At 39.1% G+C, this 24216-nt stretch overlaps 2 protein-coding genes across 2 annotated transcripts in view; both read right to left on the bottom strand.

The window, feature by feature from the left end:
* Nucleotides 1-2458: 2458 nt before the first annotated feature.
* ARL14 (ARF like GTPase 14) lies at nt 2459-3569 on the bottom strand. Its single transcript, XM_081329910.1, has one exon. The coding sequence runs from the start codon at nt 3454-3456 to the stop codon at nt 2878-2880; it is 579 nt and encodes a 192-aa protein (XP_081186036.1). The 5' UTR covers nt 3457-3569; the 3' UTR covers nt 2459-2877.
* Nucleotides 3570-19021: 15452 nt separating this feature from the next.
* PPM1L (protein phosphatase, Mg2+/Mn2+ dependent 1L) overlaps nt 19022-24216 on the bottom strand; it is a 191677-nt gene continuing 186482 nt past the window's right edge. Inside the window, exon 6 of the mRNA XM_081329334.1 lies at nt 19022-20865. The gene's annotated coding sequence lies outside the window, so the exon portion shown is untranslated. The remainder of the gene's footprint in view (nt 20866-24216) is intronic.

Here is a 24216-nt window from a genome sequence, read left to right as displayed (position 1 = left end):
AAAAAGGTGGGACTCATGTTGCTGGCCTGTGGTAGAGTATGCTGAGTGTTGAAGGTCTACAACCTTTGGAGATCCATTGTTTTCCACTTATCGGGTGGTGGAAGAAAAAAAGATTCATCACCCCTTGTCAAAGCTTATACAATGGGTTAAGGTTTCTATCATGAGTATGGATATACTGACATTTCTCTTTGTAATGTTGCCATAGCATTGCTTCATCACCATAGCAATTGCTTTTTGGGTATCGTACATGTCCTTTAATCATACTTAACTCTTCCTCATCATAATATTGTCTGATATAATTTTCTTGGCTTTAACTATGGTTGGGCATATTGGCATGATGATTAGCATTGTTAGTCAGGATTTTGAAATCTTTTTCAAATCTGGTTAATATTACACCATAATTATAATACATGTTAAAGCTCAGAAAATGCTATTTTTATGGGGCACAGGGCACTTACAGTAACCTGTAAGTGATATACATGCACCAAACAATTCTCAGTCTGAGGTGCTTTAAAATGCATGCTACAGTACAGTTACTTTCAGTACTATAGGTAGGCCTCAACTTATAACCAGTTGAGACTACTCATTTCAGCTGTAAGTCATGTTGGTTGTGGGTCATCATGCGACCAAACAAATTTTATGATATTTTTGCAGTGGTTGTTAAGTGAATCACCATGGTCATTAAGTAAATCTGAATCGTTAAGCAAAACCATTCTTTGCTATGGGGCACTTTTGCTGGAACTGAGAAGTAAATACCAGTTTATAGCAAAAAAATGTCTCAAATTGAGATCACATGACTGGGATTCTGCAAACGGTTGAAAATGGAAGCTGGATGCTGAATAACCAAAATGTGGTCACATGACCACAGGAGAGGTAGCTGTCAGAACTTTGGAACCAGTTCATACGTACCGTATATGGGGGGGGGTCCATTGTAATTTTGAATGGTCGCTAAGCAATCAGTGGTAAGTCGAGGACTACTTGTATCTTATCTGATTTAGTGCATATTGAAATTGCTATCAAATATGTCCCCCAAGCCCTGCTGTGTTGTGTTATTATGCCAGAGATGAATGAAAAACATTGGTATTATATACCAAAAGTATATACTCCCAGCAGAGTTACTCAAGACATGATGGTCATCCAGTTGCCCAGCTAAAGATAGCAGCCCTTTATAGATACTGGAGATAGATGATCATTTTAGTGACCACGGCAAATGCATCCATTCATGTGTGTGGGAGAAGACCTCTATTTGTACAATGAAAACCCCATGGATAGAAAATATAAAATATTAATATAAAATTGTATAGTGCTGGATAATGGCTCTCTGATGGCATTTATCCTACTATTGAAGGAAGAGCTGAGGATCTTTCAGACTCTAATGGAATTTATGATGCGGCCAGATTAAAGCCTTCAGGATGTCTAATTGGTGATACTGCCATTCAGAAAAATCTGAAGTTATGCAAATTATAATGGGAATATGGAGAGTAAGAAGCATGAAACAGGAAAATCCAAGACCATAAAAGATAAAATGAAACTACTATGCACTGACATGTTAGGCATCACTGAATTGAGATGGACAGGGGGTTGGCTCAGATCACACCATTATTACTCGGGTGAAAAACAATGGTATGGTGTTGCTTTTATACTTAGGAAAGCCATAACAAGAATACGAATTGGCTACCATGTAATCATTGCATCCATTGGCTGGAGTGAGAAAAATTCAACTAACGCAGACTACATTTGAACACACTAAAAATATGCAGACATAATAGATGTCTCTATAAGATAACTGTTCATTTCTCTTAATAGGTACAAATGCTTTATTATCATGATATTCTATGACAGTTAGAAGCCAACTGAAAGTTAGAACTTCATATCACTAATGAAAAGATTATTATACCTATTAAGACTTATGAGACGCTTTATGAAGCATTTCCCAACAAAGCAATGCATCAAACACTCATTGCATTCTTCCAGTATAAAAGGTATTTCAAAATTACCAATGTGTTTCCCTGGCTAAGCAAAACCCAGGTTCTGATTCTGTACAAACAAAACCCAGGTTCTTTTAACTACTGCTGTGGTTTGTGATCATTGTGAACGTACCTTATAAGAGAATTTCCTGTCCATGGAAACAAACAGTTGGGACAAAATATCTCTGGTATCAGTTACTGTTAAATGTTTATACTAGATAAATTCTTAAAGGGAATTTGGATACTATTGAGTTATGAAAATTAAAGAAACTTTATATTAAAGATTTTCTATGAGAGGTCTCTGTTTTGTTTTGGGATATAATTACTTTAGGCAGCTGTAGAACAAATAATTAAATAAAAAATAAATTCTTTAGCCTTTTGTGCACTTTACCTGGTTTAATTAAAATAAAACATATTTTTTTACTATTTATATATTATATTGAATATTTTATCTTTGTATGGGAGATATGCTAACATAAACTTTAGGACAGAACTGCATATCTATATTTTATTTGATCTTATATTAATAGCGTATTAATTACAAGTAGGGGTTTTGTCTAATCATTTCCAATTACTTATTGCAGAAGCTTCAAAATTGTTACATTAATTATTACATAATTGTTGGATGCAAAATGGATGACATGGAACACGCTTCCATAACCATTCATATTGTGGCTGATTTTATTCTTTTTTGCAGTTTCATACTTCAGGATTTAATCATATTTCTTTCCTTAGAGCAACAAAATAATTTTGAAGGCCAATAGAAATAAGTGATTGGCCCAAAGTCTGTCACAAATATTTCACTTTATAAAAAAAATTAGGAAAACATATTACAAAATCAGACGGTTAATGAACAGACTATTGTTCTACCCCAGCAATGGGTTAATTATCCAGATTATGAATTGATAATTTAAAGTTGTTTGAAAATTGCAAAGCCTTCTTGTTTAGATTTTATGCAACATTTTGCAAATTTTGCCACCTTTTGGAATGCTTCTGAGAGTCCTTCTCCTGTAAGTGCACAACAGGGTTGTACGTACCAGTTTTGGTTTTGGCAGTGCTTCTTCATGTTGAGTCTCCGAGTTATTTCTTCAGCGCTCAGAGCTCCAGGAAGATCTTGCTTGTTTGCCAGGACAACCACCGGTACGTTTTTTGTACTGTCGTGTCTTAAAATATGCTCCAGCTCTTTCTTTGATTCTTCCAAGTGCCGCTTGTCAGAGCTATCAACCACGTAGACCAAGCAATCCGTGTCTTCCAAATAGTTGTCCCAAGCGGTCCTCATTTTCTGCTGACCTCCAACATCCCATATTGTTAAGGTCATATCTTTTGATGTTTTAATCATCTCCACATTAAAACCAATTGTTGGCTCAGTTAGGAAGACTTCATTACATTTTAGCTTGTATAAAAGAGTGGATTTCCCAGATGAATCAAGTCCAAGCATTATAATCTGGGCTTCTTTGATTTTCAGTGGTGTAGAATTTCTAAGCCCCATTTGTTAAGCTGTTAGTTTTGTTTGCTGTTCTCCTTATGGATTTGGTTTGTGTCTCGGAGAAGAAAGGCTAGTATAAGAGGAAGCAACAGAATATCCGGTTTCTGCTTTGCAATTAGAATAAGGTTGGGCATGTATTTGTTTTATGACTTTACCTGCAAACAGAATTTTACAGGCTATCTAAGCATAGATTTATATTGACATAAAAAACAGAAGGTGATTAATGCCAAAGTAAAATACATACAAAGGTTTTATTGTTTTGCTCTTGTGACATTTCTCTTTAGACATATTACTCTTAATATAAGGGTAAGTATTATTTTTTCACAATGTTATAGTACAAGTAGTCCTCGACTTATGACCACAATTAAGCCCAAAAGGTCTGTGGCTAAGCGAGGCAATTGTTAAGTAAACTTTGCCCTATTTAACAAACTTTCTTGCCATGGTTGTTAAGTGAATCACTGCAGTTGTTAAGTTAGTAACACAGTTCTTAAGTGAATCTGGCTTCCCCTTTTGACTTTGCTTGTTAAAGGTCAGAAAAGGTGGTTGCATGACCCCAGAACATTGCAACCGTCATAAATATGAATCAGTTGCCAAGCATCTGAATTTTGATCATGTGACCATAGGTTTGCTGCAACAGTCATAAGTGTGAAAAACAATCATAGGTCACTTTTTTCAGTGCCCTTGTAACTTTGAATGGTCACTAAATGAACTGTTGTAAGTTGAAGACTACCTGTACAGTATTCTTATTAAAGCACCCATTCCATGACTTTCTCTTCCCAGGCTCCCATCACTGTCAGGCCCTATTTTTTAAGCTTTCTTGATTAATTTTTTTACGGCATCCAAATCTCAGTTGGTCATGCTGTTTTTCTGGATAGGGTTTCACTGGACTTCATAGGAATGAAATAAAGCAAAGATGTTCACCAGAGACCGACTTCTCATTGAGGCTGAGGGGTGTGAGGGAGCAGTGGCAAAAAAAATCAAGATTGTTGCTACACTCACGCAATTGAAGTCCTGTCTTCCTTATGTTTATGTGATACTCAAAAAGACAGGGGTTTTGTTGCATGGTAGTAGCCATTATCCTGACTTTTTTTTTTGGCCTCCCAATAACCATGAGAAGATTGAATACTTTAACAGAAATAGCATACAGATATCCTTCTGACTCTTGTAAGTTACCAAGTTGTTAATTGTTTCTAATTTAGCTAGTTGTTAAGCTATTTTTTTAACTTTCCAGAGAATCAGGGATTCTTGATTAAAATGGGCCACTTTGAACTGCTTGTGCAAAACCCTAGATCATATAAATTTTAAAAAAATTATGTAGAGAAATTGTAAATGTCTGGCTAGATGAGTATAGAATTTAACTGAGGGGCTTACTCAGTGGTGGGATTTAACCAGCTCGCACCAGTTCGGCATTACCAGTAGCTAATTTTTTGTTGGCCAGGCCCAGAATGGACTTCTGGAAGCGGCATCCACACAGAGAACCGGTTGTTCACATATTTTAATCCCACCACTAGGCTTACACTTGAAATGCAGTCATCCTGCAGGGTTTAAATGTTTCATTTTCTCCTTGGATTAATCTCAAGAGGAATTGAAGCTGAAGCTGATTGCAAATCCTGATTGTTAGAAACAATCAGGATTCTTGAGATCAGCTATTTTAGAATTTATTCTATTTTGTTATTTAAGAAACTAGATAAATTTGCATTCAGTTGAATAAATATATATTTAATATTTTAGTGCACTCACTGAGAGGGGATGTTGACCCTTTAAACAATCTTGCATTAAAAGGCAGTTCTGTGGTTCATTTCCCGTATCATAATCATAATTTACTAAACAAAATACTTATGGCAATGTTTACTTATCATAATAATAATAAGCTGTAAGCCATACTATACAACATTTAAGGTCTGGGTGTCATATAACTCTAAATCACAACCGTATAAAAACATTATCTTTTAGTGCAACATCTGAACATCATAACATTTTTTTAACATTGCAACAAAACTAAGAGTGAAGCTGAAGTCACCTGTCCTTGAAAAAATGAAATGATGGAATAGAAACATACAGCTTTACATGCTGTCAATTAACCGTACCAGCATAACTAAATCATGAAACACGCATTAAGTCAATATTGCAATGTTTCTCAGGTTGGTGCAGTGCTGGCAATGAACTTTGAATTGCAGTCTCTATACAGCTATACCCTGGATCCGAGTGGCTGCATCGGATTATATTTGAATTTGCCTATTGTATGAAATTATTTGTTTTAGTCATAGTTTGTTGAGTAAACCATGCTTGGTTGGGTTCATTCAGTCACTAAACCATATGCTTTACAAAATGTAGTGGCTGGGTTTGTTTGTAATGCTAAACAAGCCACGTTATGGCTTAGTCAATCCAGGAATCTTTTCCATCTTTTCTATCTAAAGCCTGGTTTTGATGTTTTCTGAAGTATTTTTACATACCCATATTTTGTGAAGAATAACATTTATTAAAAACATGGTACAATTCCTTCCCACTTTAGTGATAAAAGTGTCCCATTGTACCTCATTGTCCCTTAGAAAGCATTACAGGGAAGGAAAGGCTGTTAAAACGTGTGAATTAGGTTGAAATTCATTTATATATATTAAAACATATGTAGCTGCCCTTGTCACGCACATGGTTCTGGACAGCTCACAACATTAAAAGCAATCAAAATACATACAAATATTAAAATAAAACAAGAACTAAAAAACAACCCAGTTGGAAAACCATAAAAAGCATACTCAACATAGCCTTGAAATGGCCTTCATTGCACACCCAATGTGATGGAATGTAGTAAGGTGATGGATTCCCAGGAGGGAGGGGATATATTCCAGAAATGTAAGAGGCAATTTAGTTCAGATATTTTGTGTTAAGATGCTGGGCTTGTCAGCTGGAAAGCCAGCAGCCCAGGTTCAAGACCTGAGTGCCAAGTGATGGGGTGAGTTCCTGTCCTCGCCCCAGCTCCTGCCAACCTAGCAGTTTGAAAGCATGGAAATGTGAGTAGATAAATAGGTACCACTTCTGGGTGACTTTCGGTGGAAAGGTAACAGCATTCCGCAATGTCATGCTGGCCACGTGACTGTGGAAATGTCTTCAGACAGCACTGGCTCAATGGCCTTGAAACAGAGACGAACACCGCCCCCTATAGTTGGCAAAGACTTTGTAATAAAATCCACAGGATTTTTTTTTATTTTGTAAAAAGGGTGAAGACAGCCTCTCCTTCATATTTCACAGAATATATTTTAGATGCAGTTAGTAGAGTCCTCAGTCTGGCAAGATTTTTTCTTGGGGTCATGTGATGGCCATTGGTGAGTTTCCCAGCCAGCTCCTTTCAAGCAAAGTCTGGGGGGGGGGAGCCAGATTGGCTAAATGACCATGTGGTTCACTTAATAACTTCAGTGATTTGCTTAACAACTGTTGCAAAAAAGGTTGTAAAATCAAGTGTGACTCACTTAACAACCGTCTTGTTTAGCACAATTTTTCCCAATGGTAATCATAACTTGAGAACTACCTGTACCGTGCCTCTCCCAACTAAGACAGGATCCTGCTTTTTAAAAAAAAATTATTGGGGATGGCATGGTTAGTAGCCGGGAACCATGGTACATTGAATTGATGGCTTTCTTCCCAGCTCAGCTTGTCTGATAATTTTAACTGTTCATGTTTGTCAGAATAGTCAAATAACAGACAGGAATAGTATTAAGAATATGAATAAGAAAGGCAATTCTAAAAAGATAGAAGAATTAAGGCTTACATGGATGACTCAGCTGAAGAGCACCTCACTCTAGTTATGAAGAAGATATGGCAAAGGAGGACCAGGTTCCAGTGGAGAATGTAAACATTAAACACGGCTGGGACAAAGTTCTAAAACTGACTGAATAGAAAATCAAGTTAAGCAATAAACCAGAAGTACAGGCAAAATGAGATAAGTCAACTAATATAATCCAAAAGGAGTGGGCAGGTAAATTTGAACAAGTTAATTACTAACAGAATTGTATTCTCAGGTTTCAGAGGTTGGTTTGAGTGCTGACATATATCTGATATTGGGATGCCAATTGAGCCTGCTTTTGATGATAAAATATGTTACAAGCTTTGGACCTGTACTGGGTGATATAAAGGATCAGAACAGAAGAAATAATTAACTAATTAGAGGAATCTGACAAAATGTAGAATAGTCTTCTTTAATGGGATAGCTTGTCTCAAAACCTAATGACAAGCTACCTTATCATTACAAGCCAAATTCGTTTGAAGGTTGACAACCCGATTTAAAGCTTGTAGATTAAAGATGTGAAACATGGCCATAGGTTCAATCAGATCTACAGTATTTCTGCTGGGACTTAATTCTGATGCATACAGAACATTTAATTGTTGTTATTGCTGCCAAAAGAAGATATTCCAGTAACTGAAAGCAAAGGTTCATGAGTCCTTCGGGAGAAGGGCGGTATAGAAATTAAATTATAAATATAAATAGTTTTTCACACGTGCGACCATTGCAGCATCACCATGGTCACGTGATCAACATTCAGACGCTTGGCAACTGACTCATATTTGTGACAATTGCAGTGTCCCATGGTCATGTGATCATCTTTTTTGACCTTCTGACAAGCAAAGTCAATGGGAAAGCCAGATTCATTTAACAACCGTGTTACTAACTGAACAACTTCAGTGATTCATTTAACAACTGTGGCAAGAAAGGTCATAAAATGGGCTAAAACTCACTTAACAAATGTCTCACTTAGCAACAGAAATTTTGGGCTCAATTGTGGTTATAAGTCAAGGACTACCACTATTGAAAATTCAAAAGGGTTCATGAAATGTTAAGCACCGCTGTTCAGGCGGTTGCATGCATCTTCCCAGTTATTTCTCCTCTGGCCCCTTTAGAAATCTCAGCAGCAAAAAGAGGCAGATGTAACGAAAGCTTATTGTATAATTCTGTTGGAATGCAAGCAAATGAGAAATTTGCCTTTTCTTTTGAAGAAGGGCAACTGTAAGTTGAGAGGATTTGGGGCATAAGAGATGAAGTTACCAAATGGCAGAAAGAGGTAGCTGGTCTTGTAGTGAAGTGAAGGAATTCAGCCCAGTAGAGTCAGATTTGGTTAGAACGTGGATATAGAATCTCCAGAAAATCAAAGGGCTTCAGTTTAAGAAATGCTGGAAGAACACATTCGCAACTCCCCCCTCCTCTTTTTAATTGTTTCCATCAACATTACATGTACATGTACTAGAAAGTAAGCTCACCTGTGTCTTTAACTTTACTCTTAAGAGAGAAGAGAAAGGATTAACAGTTGGCTAGAGGAAAAAGAAAAGGAAAAAGGAGATTTTTTTAAAAAAATGATTCTACTTTTGGGCTGCCAAAATTCATGAGACATTAAAATTTCTGTATCTCTTTGTTGCTATTCTGTGCGTTCTATGATGGCACAGTGACCTAGCAGTTAAGACACTGGGGCTTATCACCAAAAGATTAGCGGTTCAAGACCCAGGTACTTGCTCCAGGTCCTGCCAACCTAACAGTTTGAAAGCATGCAAATGCAAATAGATAAATAGGTACCATTCCGGTGGGAAGGTAATAACATTCTGTACACCTTCTGTGTATAGTCATGCTGTCTACATGACCACGGAAGTGTCATCAAACAATGCTGGCTCCTTCAGCTAGGAAACAGTGATGAACATCACCACCAGAGTCAGACAAAACTGGACAGGGGAAACCTTTACTCTTTTTTTTTTTAGCGTGCTCTGTACTTCTGTAGCCCAGTTCTTGTAATCCTCTGCACCTATATACACAGTGGAGCTTGGCAAAAACCAAAAGAAAAATTTGGCTTCCGGTGTCCCTAAAGGCAGGATCTACTTCTTCCTGTGTGTGATGATAATAATAAAAAACGGTTGTCTCTTTATCAATAGTCTTATACATCCCTATCATAGCCTCTCACTCCCTTTTTTTCCCCTAGAGGACATATTCCTCTGCTAGGTGAGTTGTTTTTCTTCTTGATCATTAGGATTGATTTGGGGGGGGCATCTCTTTTAGCCTCTAGCAGATATTTTAAAGTTCACTGAACTTAAATTGGGGTATTTGACTGCCTGCAGATTTGTTACATGGATCATATTTGCTTTCCAAAGAACAATTTTATAGTTTTTTTAAGGGCATATGACTCATATGTTATAGCCAGGTAGTTGCCTTACGCTGCAGGGTTTGAATGTTAGGTTAACAATGAATGGTTAAGAATCTGTGTGCATGTTTAATAATTATTCTGTTTTTGCTCCTAAGAGAGTGCCAAAGTAACTTGGCACAAGTTTTAGTTTCGATGATTGGATCTCTGCCTGAGGCAGCAAAATGTCCTGGGCACATCTTATTTACATTCTGGCACAGCCTTTCTTTGGTATCAAGCAAGCTTCTTTGGTATCAAGCAAGCTTCTTCTCTTCCTGGGGAGGAAAGCCATGGCAAATCTAGACAGCACACTAAAAAGCAGAGACATCACCCTGTCAACAAAAGTGCGTATAGTCAAGGCTATGGTCTTCCCAGTTGCAATGTATGGCAGTGAAAGCTGGACCATAAGAAAGGCTGAGCGCCAAAGAATTGAGGCCTTTGAACTATGGTGCTGGAGAAGACTCCTGCGAGTCCCTTGGACTGCAAGGCGATCAAACCGGTCAGTCCTAGAGATCAACCCTGACTGCTCTTTAGAAGGCCAGATCCTGAAGCTAAAACTCAAATACTTTGGCCACCTAATGAGAAGGAAGGACTCACTGGAGAAGAGCCTAATGCTGGGAAAGATTGAGGGCAATAGAAGAAGGGGACGACAGAGAATGAGGTGGCTGGATGGAGTCACTGAAGCAGTAGGCGCGAGCTTAAATGGACTCCAGAAGATGGTAGAGGACAGGAAGGCCTGGAGGAATGTTGTCCATAGGGTCGCGATGGGTCGGACATGACTTCGCAGCTAACAACAACAACAACAAGCTTCTTTTTATATTCCCAGATATTTCAATTAATTTTAATCCTCAGTGGAATTAGCTACTTTTACTTGATGGTTACGCAGATTATGCAATGCTTATATTGCCAGCTTCTATTTTATTCTATTTTCTTTTTAATGTTTGTAATGTGACACCACAAAGAATAAGTTATGTATACAGTAACAACACAAGTGTTTTTAGAATAAAGTTGTTGCAACAGTGCACAAAATATTGCTTTATTTTGTACTAACTTTGTTTACCAGTGACTGAGGCTGCATCTTACTTCTTGCCCAACTGCTGGAATTAGCTGACAACCATTTCTGGAAGACAGACATGGATGACATCACCCTCCACTGAGGATGCTTTGACAGTGGGATGAAGATCCATAGAGATGACTTCATCCACGCAAACAGTTGCTAGTCAGTTCTAATAACAAGTCAAGAACTAAGCATGGATGTCACTCTTTGACTGGGCTCGCCCAAATAATTTAACTAGGTAAATTAGACCTAGCATCAAATTGGCATTATATTCTAAGCCTGGTTAATGTTAACCCTGTTTAGGTTTTTGTGGTTTATTTTATCACAAAAACCCAGCTTTGGACACTATATTTTTGGCCACAAAACAGTTTTACTCTGGCTCTACCAGCCCCTCCCCCTGGGCCCCCGGAGCCGTGACCTGGACAGCAGGGGTCTCTCTGCCTCAGATGCCTCCTCTGAGCACGTTCCCTTCTCTCCTTCGGCCCCACATGCCCCCTGGCCCCCCCCACAGTGCCTCCTGTTTGACGAACCCTCTGCAAGAGGCCCTCGGCCACTAGCCTTGGGCAGACACGCCCCACTCTTTCAGCCCTGCCCCACTGTATGTTCTGACCTCCTCCCAGAGCACCTCTGCCCTGACCAAGCATGGCTTCTTCACAGCCCCCCAGCAGCAGCCACCACTGGCCCTGGGCATCTGCCATGGGCCCTCCCCCATGGTCCTGGGCTCCAAGGCACCCTGCCCATGGCCACGACCTTCACTGTATACATCCACACTTACTTCAAGGGCCAGAAGGTGGACAGCTGCCTCATTAATGTCACTGGGGAGCTGACCATGTCCTTCCCAGCGGGCATCCAGGTCTTCAGCAGCGCCCCGGCCTCCCCAGTTCTCAGCTTCCACCTGCTGCACACAGCGCCAGTTGAGCAGTTCCTGCCCAATGCTAGCCTGCTCTTCAGTGACTCCTCACAGAGCGACCCCAGCAGCAAGGACTTCTGGCTTAACATGGCCGCCCTGACCTGGCATCTCCAGAAACAAGCTGAGCAGGCGGAGCCCACCCCCATTACAACGTGACCCTGCTCAGATACCAGTACTCCAGGCAGGGGCTGGAGTGGGCCCTGCTGCACCTGTCGGTCAGCTGGGGGTGCACTGCGGAGGCCACCTAGGTGAGCGTGGACTATCCTACAACACCAACGCCCTTGCCTCGGCCGTGGCCCTCACCAATGTGCAAGTGCTGCTGCCCATTGAGGAGCCTGTGGCCAACATCCAGCCCCAGCACCAGGCCTGTTAGAACCTGGATAAGTGCTTGCTCTTCCCCGGCCTCCTGGTCAGCTGGGAGCCCTTGGATGGCCGCAGCAGGCCCAGTGACTGCCCAGTTCACCAGCGAGGGCAGCACCGTCTCGGGGGCTGACATGGAGCTGGTGGGCAGCAGCTACCGGATGTCGCTGGTGAAGAAGATATTTTCCACAGGAATTTATCTCGCCGGCTCCTGAAAAACAGCAGCCCTGGGAATTTTTTTCCTGTAGTCTTCTGGGAGACAGAAATAATATATTTGTGTGTTTTAAATTTTCCACCTGGATTTTAAAGATTTTTTTGGGGGGGGAAGCCCGGCTGGAGGCCTGGGAGGCCAGAAGAGGATGTGACTCCTTGAATTTGGACCCCATACCTGGTCGCAACTTTTCCTCCCTCCTTCCACTTTCGTCTGGATTGTCCGTCTGCCTCTTCTGAAGTGAGGCCGGTTGGTCCTGCCCCCTCCTGGAAGCAGCCGAAGGGAAAGGCCCTGGTGGGAATGTCAGACTTTTAATAAACATGTTTTTTTTTCCTGGCTGATCCATTATTCTGCGGAACAATTTGCCAACCTAGAAAATTTATTGAATCAGTAATCAGGTTAAATATTTAACATGTTTGTGTGTGTATGTATATATGTAAAAGGTAATGGTAAAGGTTCCCCCGCACATGCGTGCTAGTCGTTTCCAACTCTAGGGGCCGGTGCTCATCTCTGTTTCAAAGCCGAAGAGCCAGTGCTTGTCCGAGGTCGTCTCTGTGGTCATGTGGCCGGCATGACTAGATGCCAAAGGCGCATGGAACACTGTTACTTTTCCACCGTAGTGGTCCTTATTTTTCTACTTGCATTTTTACATGCTTTCGAACTGCTAGGTTGGCAGAAGCTGGGATGAGTAACAGGCGCTCACTCTGTTACTTGGCACTCGGGATTTGACTCGCCAAACTACCGACCTGATCAACAAGCTCAGCGTCCTAACCCACTGAGCCACCGTGTCCCTTATGTATATATGTATATACACACAAATAATCCCATTTAAAATGAAGTCTTATTCATGTCTGTAAAATTGATTGCCAGAGTTTTTATGGTGGGTGTTTTTCTCACATGGATTGATGCACTCCCCATGGGTTGGATTACTGACTTTCAAACTAAGTATGATGAGGCTCTGTATATGTAATAGATGCAGACCTAATAAAAAGAAAATGATGCTGACAAAAGCCAAATCCTAAAAATGCAGCTTTTTAACTTTTAGTCTATGGATTGTTTAAGTCATCTTGGACTTTTAACTGTGATCATTATCACCTTCTGCTTCCCAAGACATGAAGATGCCTGTTTTTAAATGACATGGCCCCGTGATACCATCTTTCTCATCCTCCTGCATATTTAGCCTAATAACCTTCCAACTTTTCCAGTATTAAATTAGCTTTTCCCTTCCTTCCTTTTCCATATGAACAATCTATGACATTTCACTGACAATGTCGGCAATGATGACACAAGGTCTATCATGGATCCCTCCCCTCCTCTCTCATTATTGAACAATGCCCTCCATAGGCATTTTGACTTGGATTGATGGATCGCTCTTTGAGAGGGGCAATTGTTTACATTATAGAACACAGAATCATAGGGCTAGAAGAGACCTTGGAGTTCTTCTAGTCCAACCCCTTGCCCGAGGCCAGTGACCTTGTACCATCCTGAACAAATGAATGTCCAATCTTTTCCTGAAAACCTTCCATGATAGAGCACCCACAACTTCAGGAAGCAAGCTGTTCCATTGATTAATTGTTCTCACTGTCAGGAAATTTCTCCTTAGTTCTACATTGGAGCTCTCTTTAAAAAGCTTCCACCCAGAGATTTTTTAGAACAATGGATGTGGCAGAGATATTTATAACAGAGACTATCAACTTTGGAAATGAGATGCAATTGTTCAGAAAGTTCTCAATTAAAATCCTAAGGAAAGATTTTATTATTAAGAGCCAAATGAAGATACTTGATCGTGGATGGATTGGAGATTATTGGGGTGATCTGTGATAGATAAGAAGCCATTGTAGACTTTTTATGAATTAATTACAATAACAGATTAACAGAGGGTTTTGAAGTTTAACTTTGCTGTTGATTAACCTGTTAGCGTGTGTATATATATATATATATATATATGTAGATCTAGAGTCTCGGGTTTCTTCCCGCGTTCCTTTCATCTTCAGAAAGTTGTGGCGACGTTTCGACGAAATCCCATCCGTCATCATCAGGCCGGAGTGTTCCTCCTGCTGCTTCCAGGAGCAATGCGTGGTCTGGCTGTTCCTTTCCTTCCAACTGCCGGTGGGGCTGTGTTCTGATTGGGTGGAGGCGTGGCTGCTTTCTGATTGGGTGGGGGTGTCCTCCGACTGGGTGGAGGCGTGGTTGTCTTCTGATTGAGTGGAGGCGTGGCTGTCTTCTGATTGGGTGGATGCGTGGTTGTCTTCTGATTGGTTGGAGGCATGGCTGTCTTCTGATTGGGAGGGGTGTGTTCTGAATGGGTGGGGTTTTTTGTTGTGTTGTAATATCCTGAGTGTTGTGATTTGGTGTCCTGAGGAGTGGGCTGTGTAGTGGCCTCCAGAGCTTTGGTTTGGCTCCGAGTTCGAGGACCAAACCAAAGCTCTGGAGGCCACTACACAGCCCACTCCTCAGGACACCAAATCACAACACTCAGGATATTACAACACAACAAAAAACCCCACCCATTCAGAACACACCCCTCCCAATCAGAAGACAGCCATGCCTCCAACCAATCAGAAGACAACCACGCATCCACCCAATCAGAAGACAGCCACGCCTCCACTCAATCAGAAGACAACCACGCCTCCACCCAGTCGGAGGACACCCCCACCCAATCAGAAAGCAGCCACGCCTCCACCCAATCAGAACACAGCCCCACCGGCAGTTGGAAGGAAAGGAACAGCCAGACCACGCATTGCTCCTGGAAGCAGCAGGAGGAACACTCCGGCCTGATGATGACGGATGGGATTTCGTCGAAACGTCGCCACAACTTTCTGAAGATGAAAGGAACGCGGGAAGAAACCCGAGACTCTAGATCTACACATACAGACACCCGCGAGAATCTACGAAAACATATATATATATATATATATATATATATATATATATATATATATATATATATATATATATATATATATATATATATATATATATATATATATATATATATATATATATATATATATATATACAGTGTGCATATATGTATGTATGTATGTATGTATGTATGTATGTATGTATGTATCACACACACAGAGAGAAAGAGAGAGTCTCTTCCATGGTGTAGCCATATTTTTGGACTTAGAAGTGAAAAAAGTGGGATGCAATCAACTATTCTTTCTTAAAGAGACAGAGGCAAAGACTCTGGGATTGCTTAGTAAATAGAACATAAAATTGCATGCCTGTGTCTGTGAGAGACTGAAAAGAGAAACAGCTGACAATAACCCATCCCCAATGCCTCAAATCATTTTTTCCAGTAGGGATTCTTGTTCTTGTAGACTCAACTCATCTGGGACAGATGTTAAGGAGCTGGAATGTCAACCACTACTTCAACTCTTCTAGCTGAGACTGGGTCATTGAGAAGTAAGAAAATAGGATCCAGAGAAAATCAGGATAAAAACATTGGCCATTTGCTTCTGAGGAATTCATAAGTAAACATTACTATTCAACTATTTGCAATAATCTGAAATATTGCCATGAATTTAACAGTGTTTATCACTGTATTACTGATTTCTTTAAAATAAAACTAGTGTTTTATTGACCTAGAGTGACCTCTAGCGGCCATAAAACATCTTCCTATTTCACAACTCCAAATAAAATTCTCCATAGTCACAACAACTTTTAAATTTCAGTGATATTAATGACAAAATCTTCTTGGAATTGATCTTTGAATGTATTTTAAATGATTTCAATTTTTTACCCCAGAATGCATACATTAGGGTGCAAAGTCAACCCCAAAACCGTACTGAGCGAAATGAGCTTTTGGGGGAGTTATTGTCATTGCAAAATTGTCACAACAGTACTTAGCCAACTCTGGCTGCTCTTGAAAAGTTCAGCAGAGGCAAGCTGATTAGCACTTGGATAGAGAAATATTGTAACTGATAAAAAACTATTGTAATCTTGGGCAGGCATGGGCAACTATGGCAACTTTAAGACATGTGGACTTCACCTCCCAGAATTCTTGCACCCACCAGGAACAGGAGGAGGAACTGCAACCAAGGCATAACAGCCACATGAAAGAAATCTAAGTCTGGGCTTGAAATGTAATTTAAAAAAGCATTTCATATATGACCTTCCCTAGTTCTCACAAAGATAAAGAAAGTGCATTCAGACTTGCAAGATTCTGTTACTATAACTTTATAGTAAAAGTGGTATTGTCAGTCTTTGATTTTCAGATTTTGTCTACCTTGGTGCCCCCCAGAATTGTTCAGTTTACTTTTGAAATGATTCCTGATCTCCTCTCTTTGAAAGTGCTGAACATAAATGACATATGAATTATTCATTAAATAAGTAGAACATAGTTTTCTAGGAAAAAAAGCTAGAGAAAGCTTAGTTAGATTAGAAGATAATCAATATTATTCCCATAAAAGAAATTTACACAACTTCTTTTGTTACATAACAAGAATTTCTCATGTTTCTACTCATTGACTGATGGCAAATGGAGACTATTCCAAAAGAGAATATTTGTAGTTTAGGACTGAACTGTGAAGTCCTTGGTGCTCTCTGAACTTGGATGTTTTGTTGTAGACATTTCATTACCCAACTAGGTAATGTCTTCAGTGTTGAAGACGAAATGTCTGCAAGTAAACAATCAAAACAACCAAACTCAGAGAACACCAGGGACTCCATAGAGATCATTCCATTTACTTGCCAATTTTTCTTGGTGCAAGGAATAGTTCTATCACTTCTTTTATTCATGACTTATTTTCACCTCCTATACTAGTCTAACCGTACAAAGGAATATTGCCCCCAGGTGATGGGAATTTGAACTGTTTTCCATCATCCAGAACCCACAGCCAGTAAATTTAGGTTTTATGGATCTTAACGTTATTGTATAACAAGCATTGGGCCTTTTCCACACAGCACTCGGAAATCTGCTTATTCTGCTATTTCTACTTTCCTATTATTGCAACTTCCTGTGATAAGGGTGGACGTGTATATTTGACAAATAACATTTATCTGTTTATACTCTATGATGTTATGACATTTGATGCAAAACATGGTATATTTAAGTGTAAGTAGGAAATAGAATTGGAAACCATTATCATTGAAAGCTCATCTTCCTGTGTCAACAAAAATCATTCAGAGAGAAATTTAATTATACCCCATGGTCCTGAAGGTGGGGAAAATGAATCAAATTGCTTTACTAATATTTAAGTCAATGTTTCTGCATTTTGAGGGAAATCAGCTTGCTATATTAATACCATATTAATACCATTATTTGTTTTGTGCCTTCCGATCAGTGTTGACTCCTGGTGACAGTTTTTTTGATAGGATTTCCAAAGTGGTTTGCCATTGCCTTCTTTCTAGGGCTGAGAGAGTGTGACTGGCTTAAAGTCACCCAATTGGCTTTCTGCTTAAGGTAGGCCAGAACTCATGGTCTTTTGAGTTCTATCCTGGTGCCTTAACCACAATATTAAACTGACTATTACAACAAGAATGGGCATTGTGATGTAGTAAGTAATACTTTTACTTGAAAGCTACTGTAGTTACATGTGATTTATGAGCATACATCTGATTTTACCAAAATGGAATGGAAAAGTGGGAATCTAGTATCTATAGAATATGAAATAGAACATGTGGGTTCTCAACACTGCATTCATTTACTCTAGTTGAGATCCTTTTACATTTAACTTCATCAAGCTTTTAATTACACTTATTTCAGATGTTTTGATTGTATTGTGATTTATAGTTTGCCTTTTGGTTTATTTCTCTAAGTTGGTTTGAAAGTTTGAATATACAGGTGGAAGATAAATGTGAATAATGATATAAATGTATGTAATGAGGATAGTATGATGGAGGAAGAGGAGACTTAAAAATACATTTCTTCCTTTTCTTTGTTCTAGCAGACTCCCAGCTCTTGGAAGCTTCAAAGAAATAAATAATTTGCTCTCTCCAAATTCTACCTTATTTCCCTACAGGCGGTTATTGCTAGAAATTATATACTTCAGCATTCTGTAAAGCTGTGTTCACATAATACACTAATCCAAAAAGCTTGATTAATGAACACAAGCACTGAGTCATCTTATACTTCCCTTTATTGCTGCTGTTTAACCAAGGTTTGCAATGTCATTCTGAAACCTGACTTGGTCTATGTTATCCTGGCCTAACCATTTGGGAGCTGAACGAATCAGACCTTTTAAACTTCATTATTAAGTTTGCTTTTGTGTACCCCAAAATGGCAGGTGCTCAAAGCTTGCCTGCAACTTGTATTAAAATGCAGATAGGTTGGTGAGATATAAACCATAATTAACCAGGCTTTCTATGGCTCCATTTCACTTCCAAAATCGACAGAATAATCGAATTTTGCCTGCACAAGAAGGAAATGTCTCTTTTTCATCCTGTTCTTCAGCTAGACACATAACACAGGCAGTCCTTGACTTATGACCACAATTGAGCCCAAAATTTATGTTGCTGAGACAGTTGTAAATTTTGCTTTATTTTATGACTTTTCTTGCCACAGTTGTTAAGTGAAACAATGCAGTTTTTTTAGTAACATGGTTGTTAAGTGAATCTGGCTTCCCCATTGACTTTGCTTGTCAGAAGGTCCCAAAAACTAATCATTTAGACCCAGGGACACTGGGCCAGTTGCCAAGCATCTGAACTTCTTCACCTGACCATGGGAATGCTGCAATGGTCATAAGTGTGAAAAATGGTCATAAGTCACTTTTTTTCAGTGCCGCTGTAACTTTGAATGGTCGCTAAATGAAGTGTTGTAAGTCGAAAACTACCTATACAAGAAAGAAGTAAATTTTTCATGTTATTCATATGAAAGACAGAACATGCTTCTTGGAAAGTCAGCTGGTTTAAAATGAGGCTAACACACACAATTAAAATTAGACTTGTTTATTTAAATATGCTTCGTTTGAAGTCTTTATTTTTTATTTTAACCATACAGCCAAGGCTTTTATTTTTTTTCCTTTTTTTCCTCAGTAGTTTACACTTCCTGTAGACATTAAGACAGAATCTCAATTGCATGGAACATATATTCTTCACACATCTAAAAAAAGGAAAACCTATGTTGTCTAACGCACACATTGAAGATACCATAACTGCCTACATCTAGAAGTGACTGTGTACTGTCACTTTTAGGTTACACTAACAGCGAATGTTAACGTATTTACATTTCATCTGATCATGTTTCAAATTGTCTCTTAGAGACAAGATGTAGAATACGTACAAAAGAAACCTACAAATATCAAGAATTTTTGAGGTTTCAAAAGCCCCTCTTTTTATTCTTCGTTATGACCAAAACATTGGATTTGGGTAGGTTGAAATTATTATTTTAAATTAGGGTTTTAGTGAACACTTGGGAGATTTCCACTAAACTTTAAAATAAAATTCTGAATTCCTAGTATATATGTTGTTGCAAATGTAACATAATACAGCATATGTGCACCAAGCATTGGCTTCATAGGTGATGTCTTGCATAGAACATTGGTGCATGTTCTATGCGTTGCACACCCTTTGCTGTGTACACATATTTTAAAAAGTTGATCCTTGAAACTGATCTAAACAGAAGGCATCTTGAAGTTTTCCCAAATTCACCTCCATGATTAAAAGGCCAAAAGTTTCTTAGATTTGCATTCAATAGCCTTGCTGTCTTTCACAGTTCAGAAATGGGTAAAAAAAATGATAAAGACCACTTTATTGGAAGACAACAACTGTTTTGAGCAAACAGACACTGCAATTCTGAAAACATGATGGTGCTGTGTATTCAGAAATGAGTACTGAAATAGATACAGGCAATCACAAACAACGGTACACTTTCTCCTGCTAGACATCTGTAGGATGCTCTTCACTACTTCAAGTTACTTTTTACTTTTCTGAGGGAAAGAGGCATATCTTCAAATACAGAACTGAGCTACAAACCACGTATCACTAAATAAGCTCATTGACAGCCCATCCTCTCATTTATCCATTTTAAATTTAAAACAAATTCAGATGGACTGAAAGCCTGGACAGGCACCTAGTTATCTGCAGGCACATTGGTATTGGTGGGGACAGGTAGTCCTCGACTTACAACAATTCATTTAGTGAGCACAAAGAAAGTGACTTATGGTCAGTCCTTGCACACCGCATCTCCATGATTTCATTAACAAAATTTGGGCATTTAGCAACCGGCATGTATTTATAAAGGTTGCAACATCCTGGGATCACATGATCGCCCTTTGTGACCTTCCCAGCTGTCTTCCGACGAGAAAAGTTAATCAGGGAAGCAGGATTTGCTTAACGTCCACTTGATTCATTTAACAACTGCTGTGATTTGTTTTACAACCACAGCAAAAAAAGTTTGTAAAATTTGGTGCAATCCATTTAACAATCATCTTTCTTAGAACAGACAGTTTAGTCTCAATTCTGGTTGTAAGCCAAGGGCTACCTCTACTAGGTTTCCTTCTCTTCCTCCAGATATTAAAGGGCTGAGCTTCTGCCTTCCAAATGCTTCTGAACCCCAATTCCGATCTATGTAGCAATACAACCAATGGTGAGGAATGAATTGCAATGCAGAGTACTCACTCCTATAGTTGGCGAGCCTTGCTTTCTCAATCTCCACAATAGTACAGCATCTGTTAGTGGCTCTCATCATCTGGCTGAGGTTTACAAGAACTGGGAGTCCAATATCAGCTGAACAGCCAAAGGTGTTCATTCCCCAGAATGGTTGTTCACATCTGGCCTTAAGAAGGGGTAAGAAACATTGGCTCAACTTTGCTAAACTATGGGCAACTATTTCTCTTGGACTGCATTGCAAAAGGAATAGACTATGTGGATAGGATAGGAAAACATTTCCCAGTCCTGGGAACTTCTAGATGTGCTTCTAGATTTTGATCCAGCAATGGCTGTGTTTTCTGGGAAATGCTGAGATCTGAAGTCCAGACAGCTAGAAGTTGCCCAGTTTGAAAAACAGTATCATCTGTCCCACTCACTTTCCTCTGGATTACCAGAATTTTTCCAATATCTTAGTGCCCCAGTAAATGAATTTGCACTGTGGCTGTAACCGCAGGGGCAACAATTAAAGTGATAACAGTATTGGGTTTTTTTAAAAAATACCAGAGCAAAAAATTTAGTTTAAGCCTGAACTATTAATTGTCCTGATTGTGGAGAAAAGCCAGAATTCCCCTTGGAAATCAGGATAAAACTTACGCTTTGTGTTTAAGATTTAATTTATTCCTATGGAAATAACTGGATAATATGGAATACCAGTGCTACATGGAAACCCGGCAAGAGCTAAACTTGCTTTTGAACAATTATAGTCAATAGTCTTTCTAACAAGTTATTACACACAAATTTATTGGTAGCTGGGAAAATTAAATGGTCACAAGGATGCAAAAAAAAAAAAAAAAGAAACGAGGTTTTGGAATGGCTTTCGCCGTTCTGAGGCTTGAACATTATTGAACATTTCTGGGGAGATCTGATACAAATAGTGCATATAAGAAAACCTAAAACGTCTTCTGTTCTAGAAGGCTTCTGCAAAGAAGAATGGAAAAGAGATCAAACTTTAGTCCCTGCCATATTCATTGTTTTGTTACTGAATCTATACTAATTGCATATAAATAATAGTATCTGTTCAAATTTGGTAAAAAAAAGATGGTGTGCTTAACTTTGTATCATGGAAAGCTTTTTGTCAGCCTCAATGTAATTAAGGATTCACTGAAATATACAATTTAGCCAGAAGTGCCTCAACTTTTGCAAGTAATTTTAAAGGGTTTTTTCCTATTTCTTTTTTTAAAATCTTTTAAGATAGCCTTAAAGGTTATGGGTACCTTTTTCTCCAAACATATTTGGTCTTGGCTTGATAGAACAAGACCTGTCAAGATCTAAGCTTGTTTACTGCAAGAAACTACAAACTACTGTTCTGTAGAAGAACTGCTCTCCCAGCATCTTTTTGTAAGCTTAAAAACATTGGCTAAGTTAAGAGGTAGTTTCTAATCCCCTCCATCCCTGCTTCCTATACTCTCTAAACTTCAACAGCCTGTAACATTTTTTTTTGACTCCTTAGCCTCCAGCGTGAGTGGGAAACTGCAGAGGTCATGGGAGTATTATCTTCTAAAGCCGAGCCAACTTTTAATGTACTTGAACTCAAGCCAGGACCACACAAAAGAGTAGGATGGCTTCCTCTGAACTGAGGTGACCTCGGGAACATCCTATTCAGCCCTCTTCAGAGCTGAACTGAACTTCTGATCCCTGGGATTTGACATAAATGGCAAATATCAACAAAATCAAGATTGATGTTCAAAAAATGCTGCAGGATCATGAGTTCTTGGCTAGCTTTTGCTAAACTACAATCTAGAATAAGCTGCTTCACAGAGGTAGCTGCAGAACCATGTATTTTTGTCTTAGATTCTATTAGGATAACATGTAGCCAACCAGAATGTACATAGATACTTTGGTATGTGCATCCGTGTACCATCATCAAGGAAGACAAAAGAAATACACCCTTAATAATGACAGTCTAGCTTGGCATGAGACTACAGTAGAATGGTTCTTCAGCCAACATGAACATATTTCTATTCTACGCTTATAAATGCACTAACCTGAATACTTTAATGTTCAATTTTCACACCATTGCCTTTAATAGGAGAGATTAACATTATGCATGACTCACTTACTGCAATCTTATATTCCTTACTTAGGAGTAAACCCCCGAGATCTGAAATTTAGGAATATGTGTCTAACAGGGTGATCTACAAATACTTCATTTTGGACTGAATGACAATATATAGCAACTAAGCACAGTCCACTACCCTGTGTCACCTGAGCTTGCAGACAAGGAAACTATTCATCTATGATAATGCAGTTTGGGAGAAGAGCAGAGAATAAACTTCATATAGGCAAAAACTTTCCTAGGCAGGGTGGGCTGATATGGAAAAGAAGCAACATAGTGTAAGTTGAGAAGATTTGCGGGAAGAAGAAAAGATGATGATTGGAAACCAAAGTGGATTTTAGGCAGTTTGAATTGCTGAAGGCATGCATGCTGGTTCCAGAAGAGTTTGGGGCAAGGCTCCTAAAGTGTTCCTGGATGGAGTCCAGGGAAGACCACTGAAAAAGAGAGAGAGCCAGTAAGGGATGCATATTCTCAAGGCAGATGTCTTCAGTTAGGGCTGAAAAAGAAGATCAAGTCCTGCCAGTTTGAGAGACCAGGCCAGCCAATGGAACAAACACTTTCTTATTCCTAACTGGGAAGGAACTTGCTGTACATCTGAACAGCCTCAAGATTAAGCCAACTGCCGTTACTCTTAGAAAAATCGGTTAGCCAAGGATGTACTGGCCCAAGCAGTAATAAATCACCACCACATTCCTATTCCTTTATTAGCTGAAGCAGAGAAAGGAGGAAGGTGTGAGGGAGAAGAATTCATGCTTGTTTAACTGTCTTAATTGGATTCTGTGTAAATAGCTTTAGGTGCCTGGAAATGAAGGTAAGAAATCACAAGGAGGTTTTGTGTGCCCTGTGCTGAATCATTTCCCATGGATCCAAAATTCTTATGACAGACTGGATTGCGCCTTTGGAGATCAATTAAACTGAAAATATAGTTGTGCCATAAATCTACAATTAGTTTGTCTCCGCTGCTTGCAGTGTTGCTGTTACTAACCAGTGTGGCTTAGAAGCTTTTGAATTCACAATAAATATTGTTAGTTCATTCCTACAATATAGGGAAGCTTTTGTTCAGAGAATAGTATGCATGTTATATATTATATTCTCTACAAAAATATGCATCTTTGTTAGCACGGACTAAAATATGAACAATGACAAACCTTTTCCTAAATCACAAATTGCCCAAATAATATATTTCCTGTATGACATTTGAAAATACTGCATAAATCTATTGTTTTAATTTACCACTTTTACAAGTAAAGGTTTTGCTTTTTCCTTCCCATGAACTGCAAATTGACATTTCCCACTGCCTAAGGACAAAATGAAAGCAAAGTTACAGTATATCAGTAATCCTAGAGTTTTTATTAATTTCCGCATAGGTGCTCTTACATTTTTAATAGTAATAAAAACCATGTGACTATTGCATTTTATTAG

Source organism: Vipera berus (assembly GCF_964194415.1).
Source record: "Vipera berus genome assembly, chromosome: 5".
Taxonomy (NCBI): domain Eukaryota; kingdom Metazoa; phylum Chordata; class Lepidosauria; order Squamata; family Viperidae; genus Vipera; species Vipera berus.
The sequence above is the reverse complement of the archived record's forward strand: the minus strand, read 5'-3'. Positions and strand labels throughout refer to the sequence as shown.

Coding starts and splice junctions, on each gene's coding strand:
- ARL14 (XM_081329910.1), bottom strand. CDS start 3,456: ATGGGGCTTAGAAATTCTACACCACTGAAAATCAAAGAAGCCCAGATT.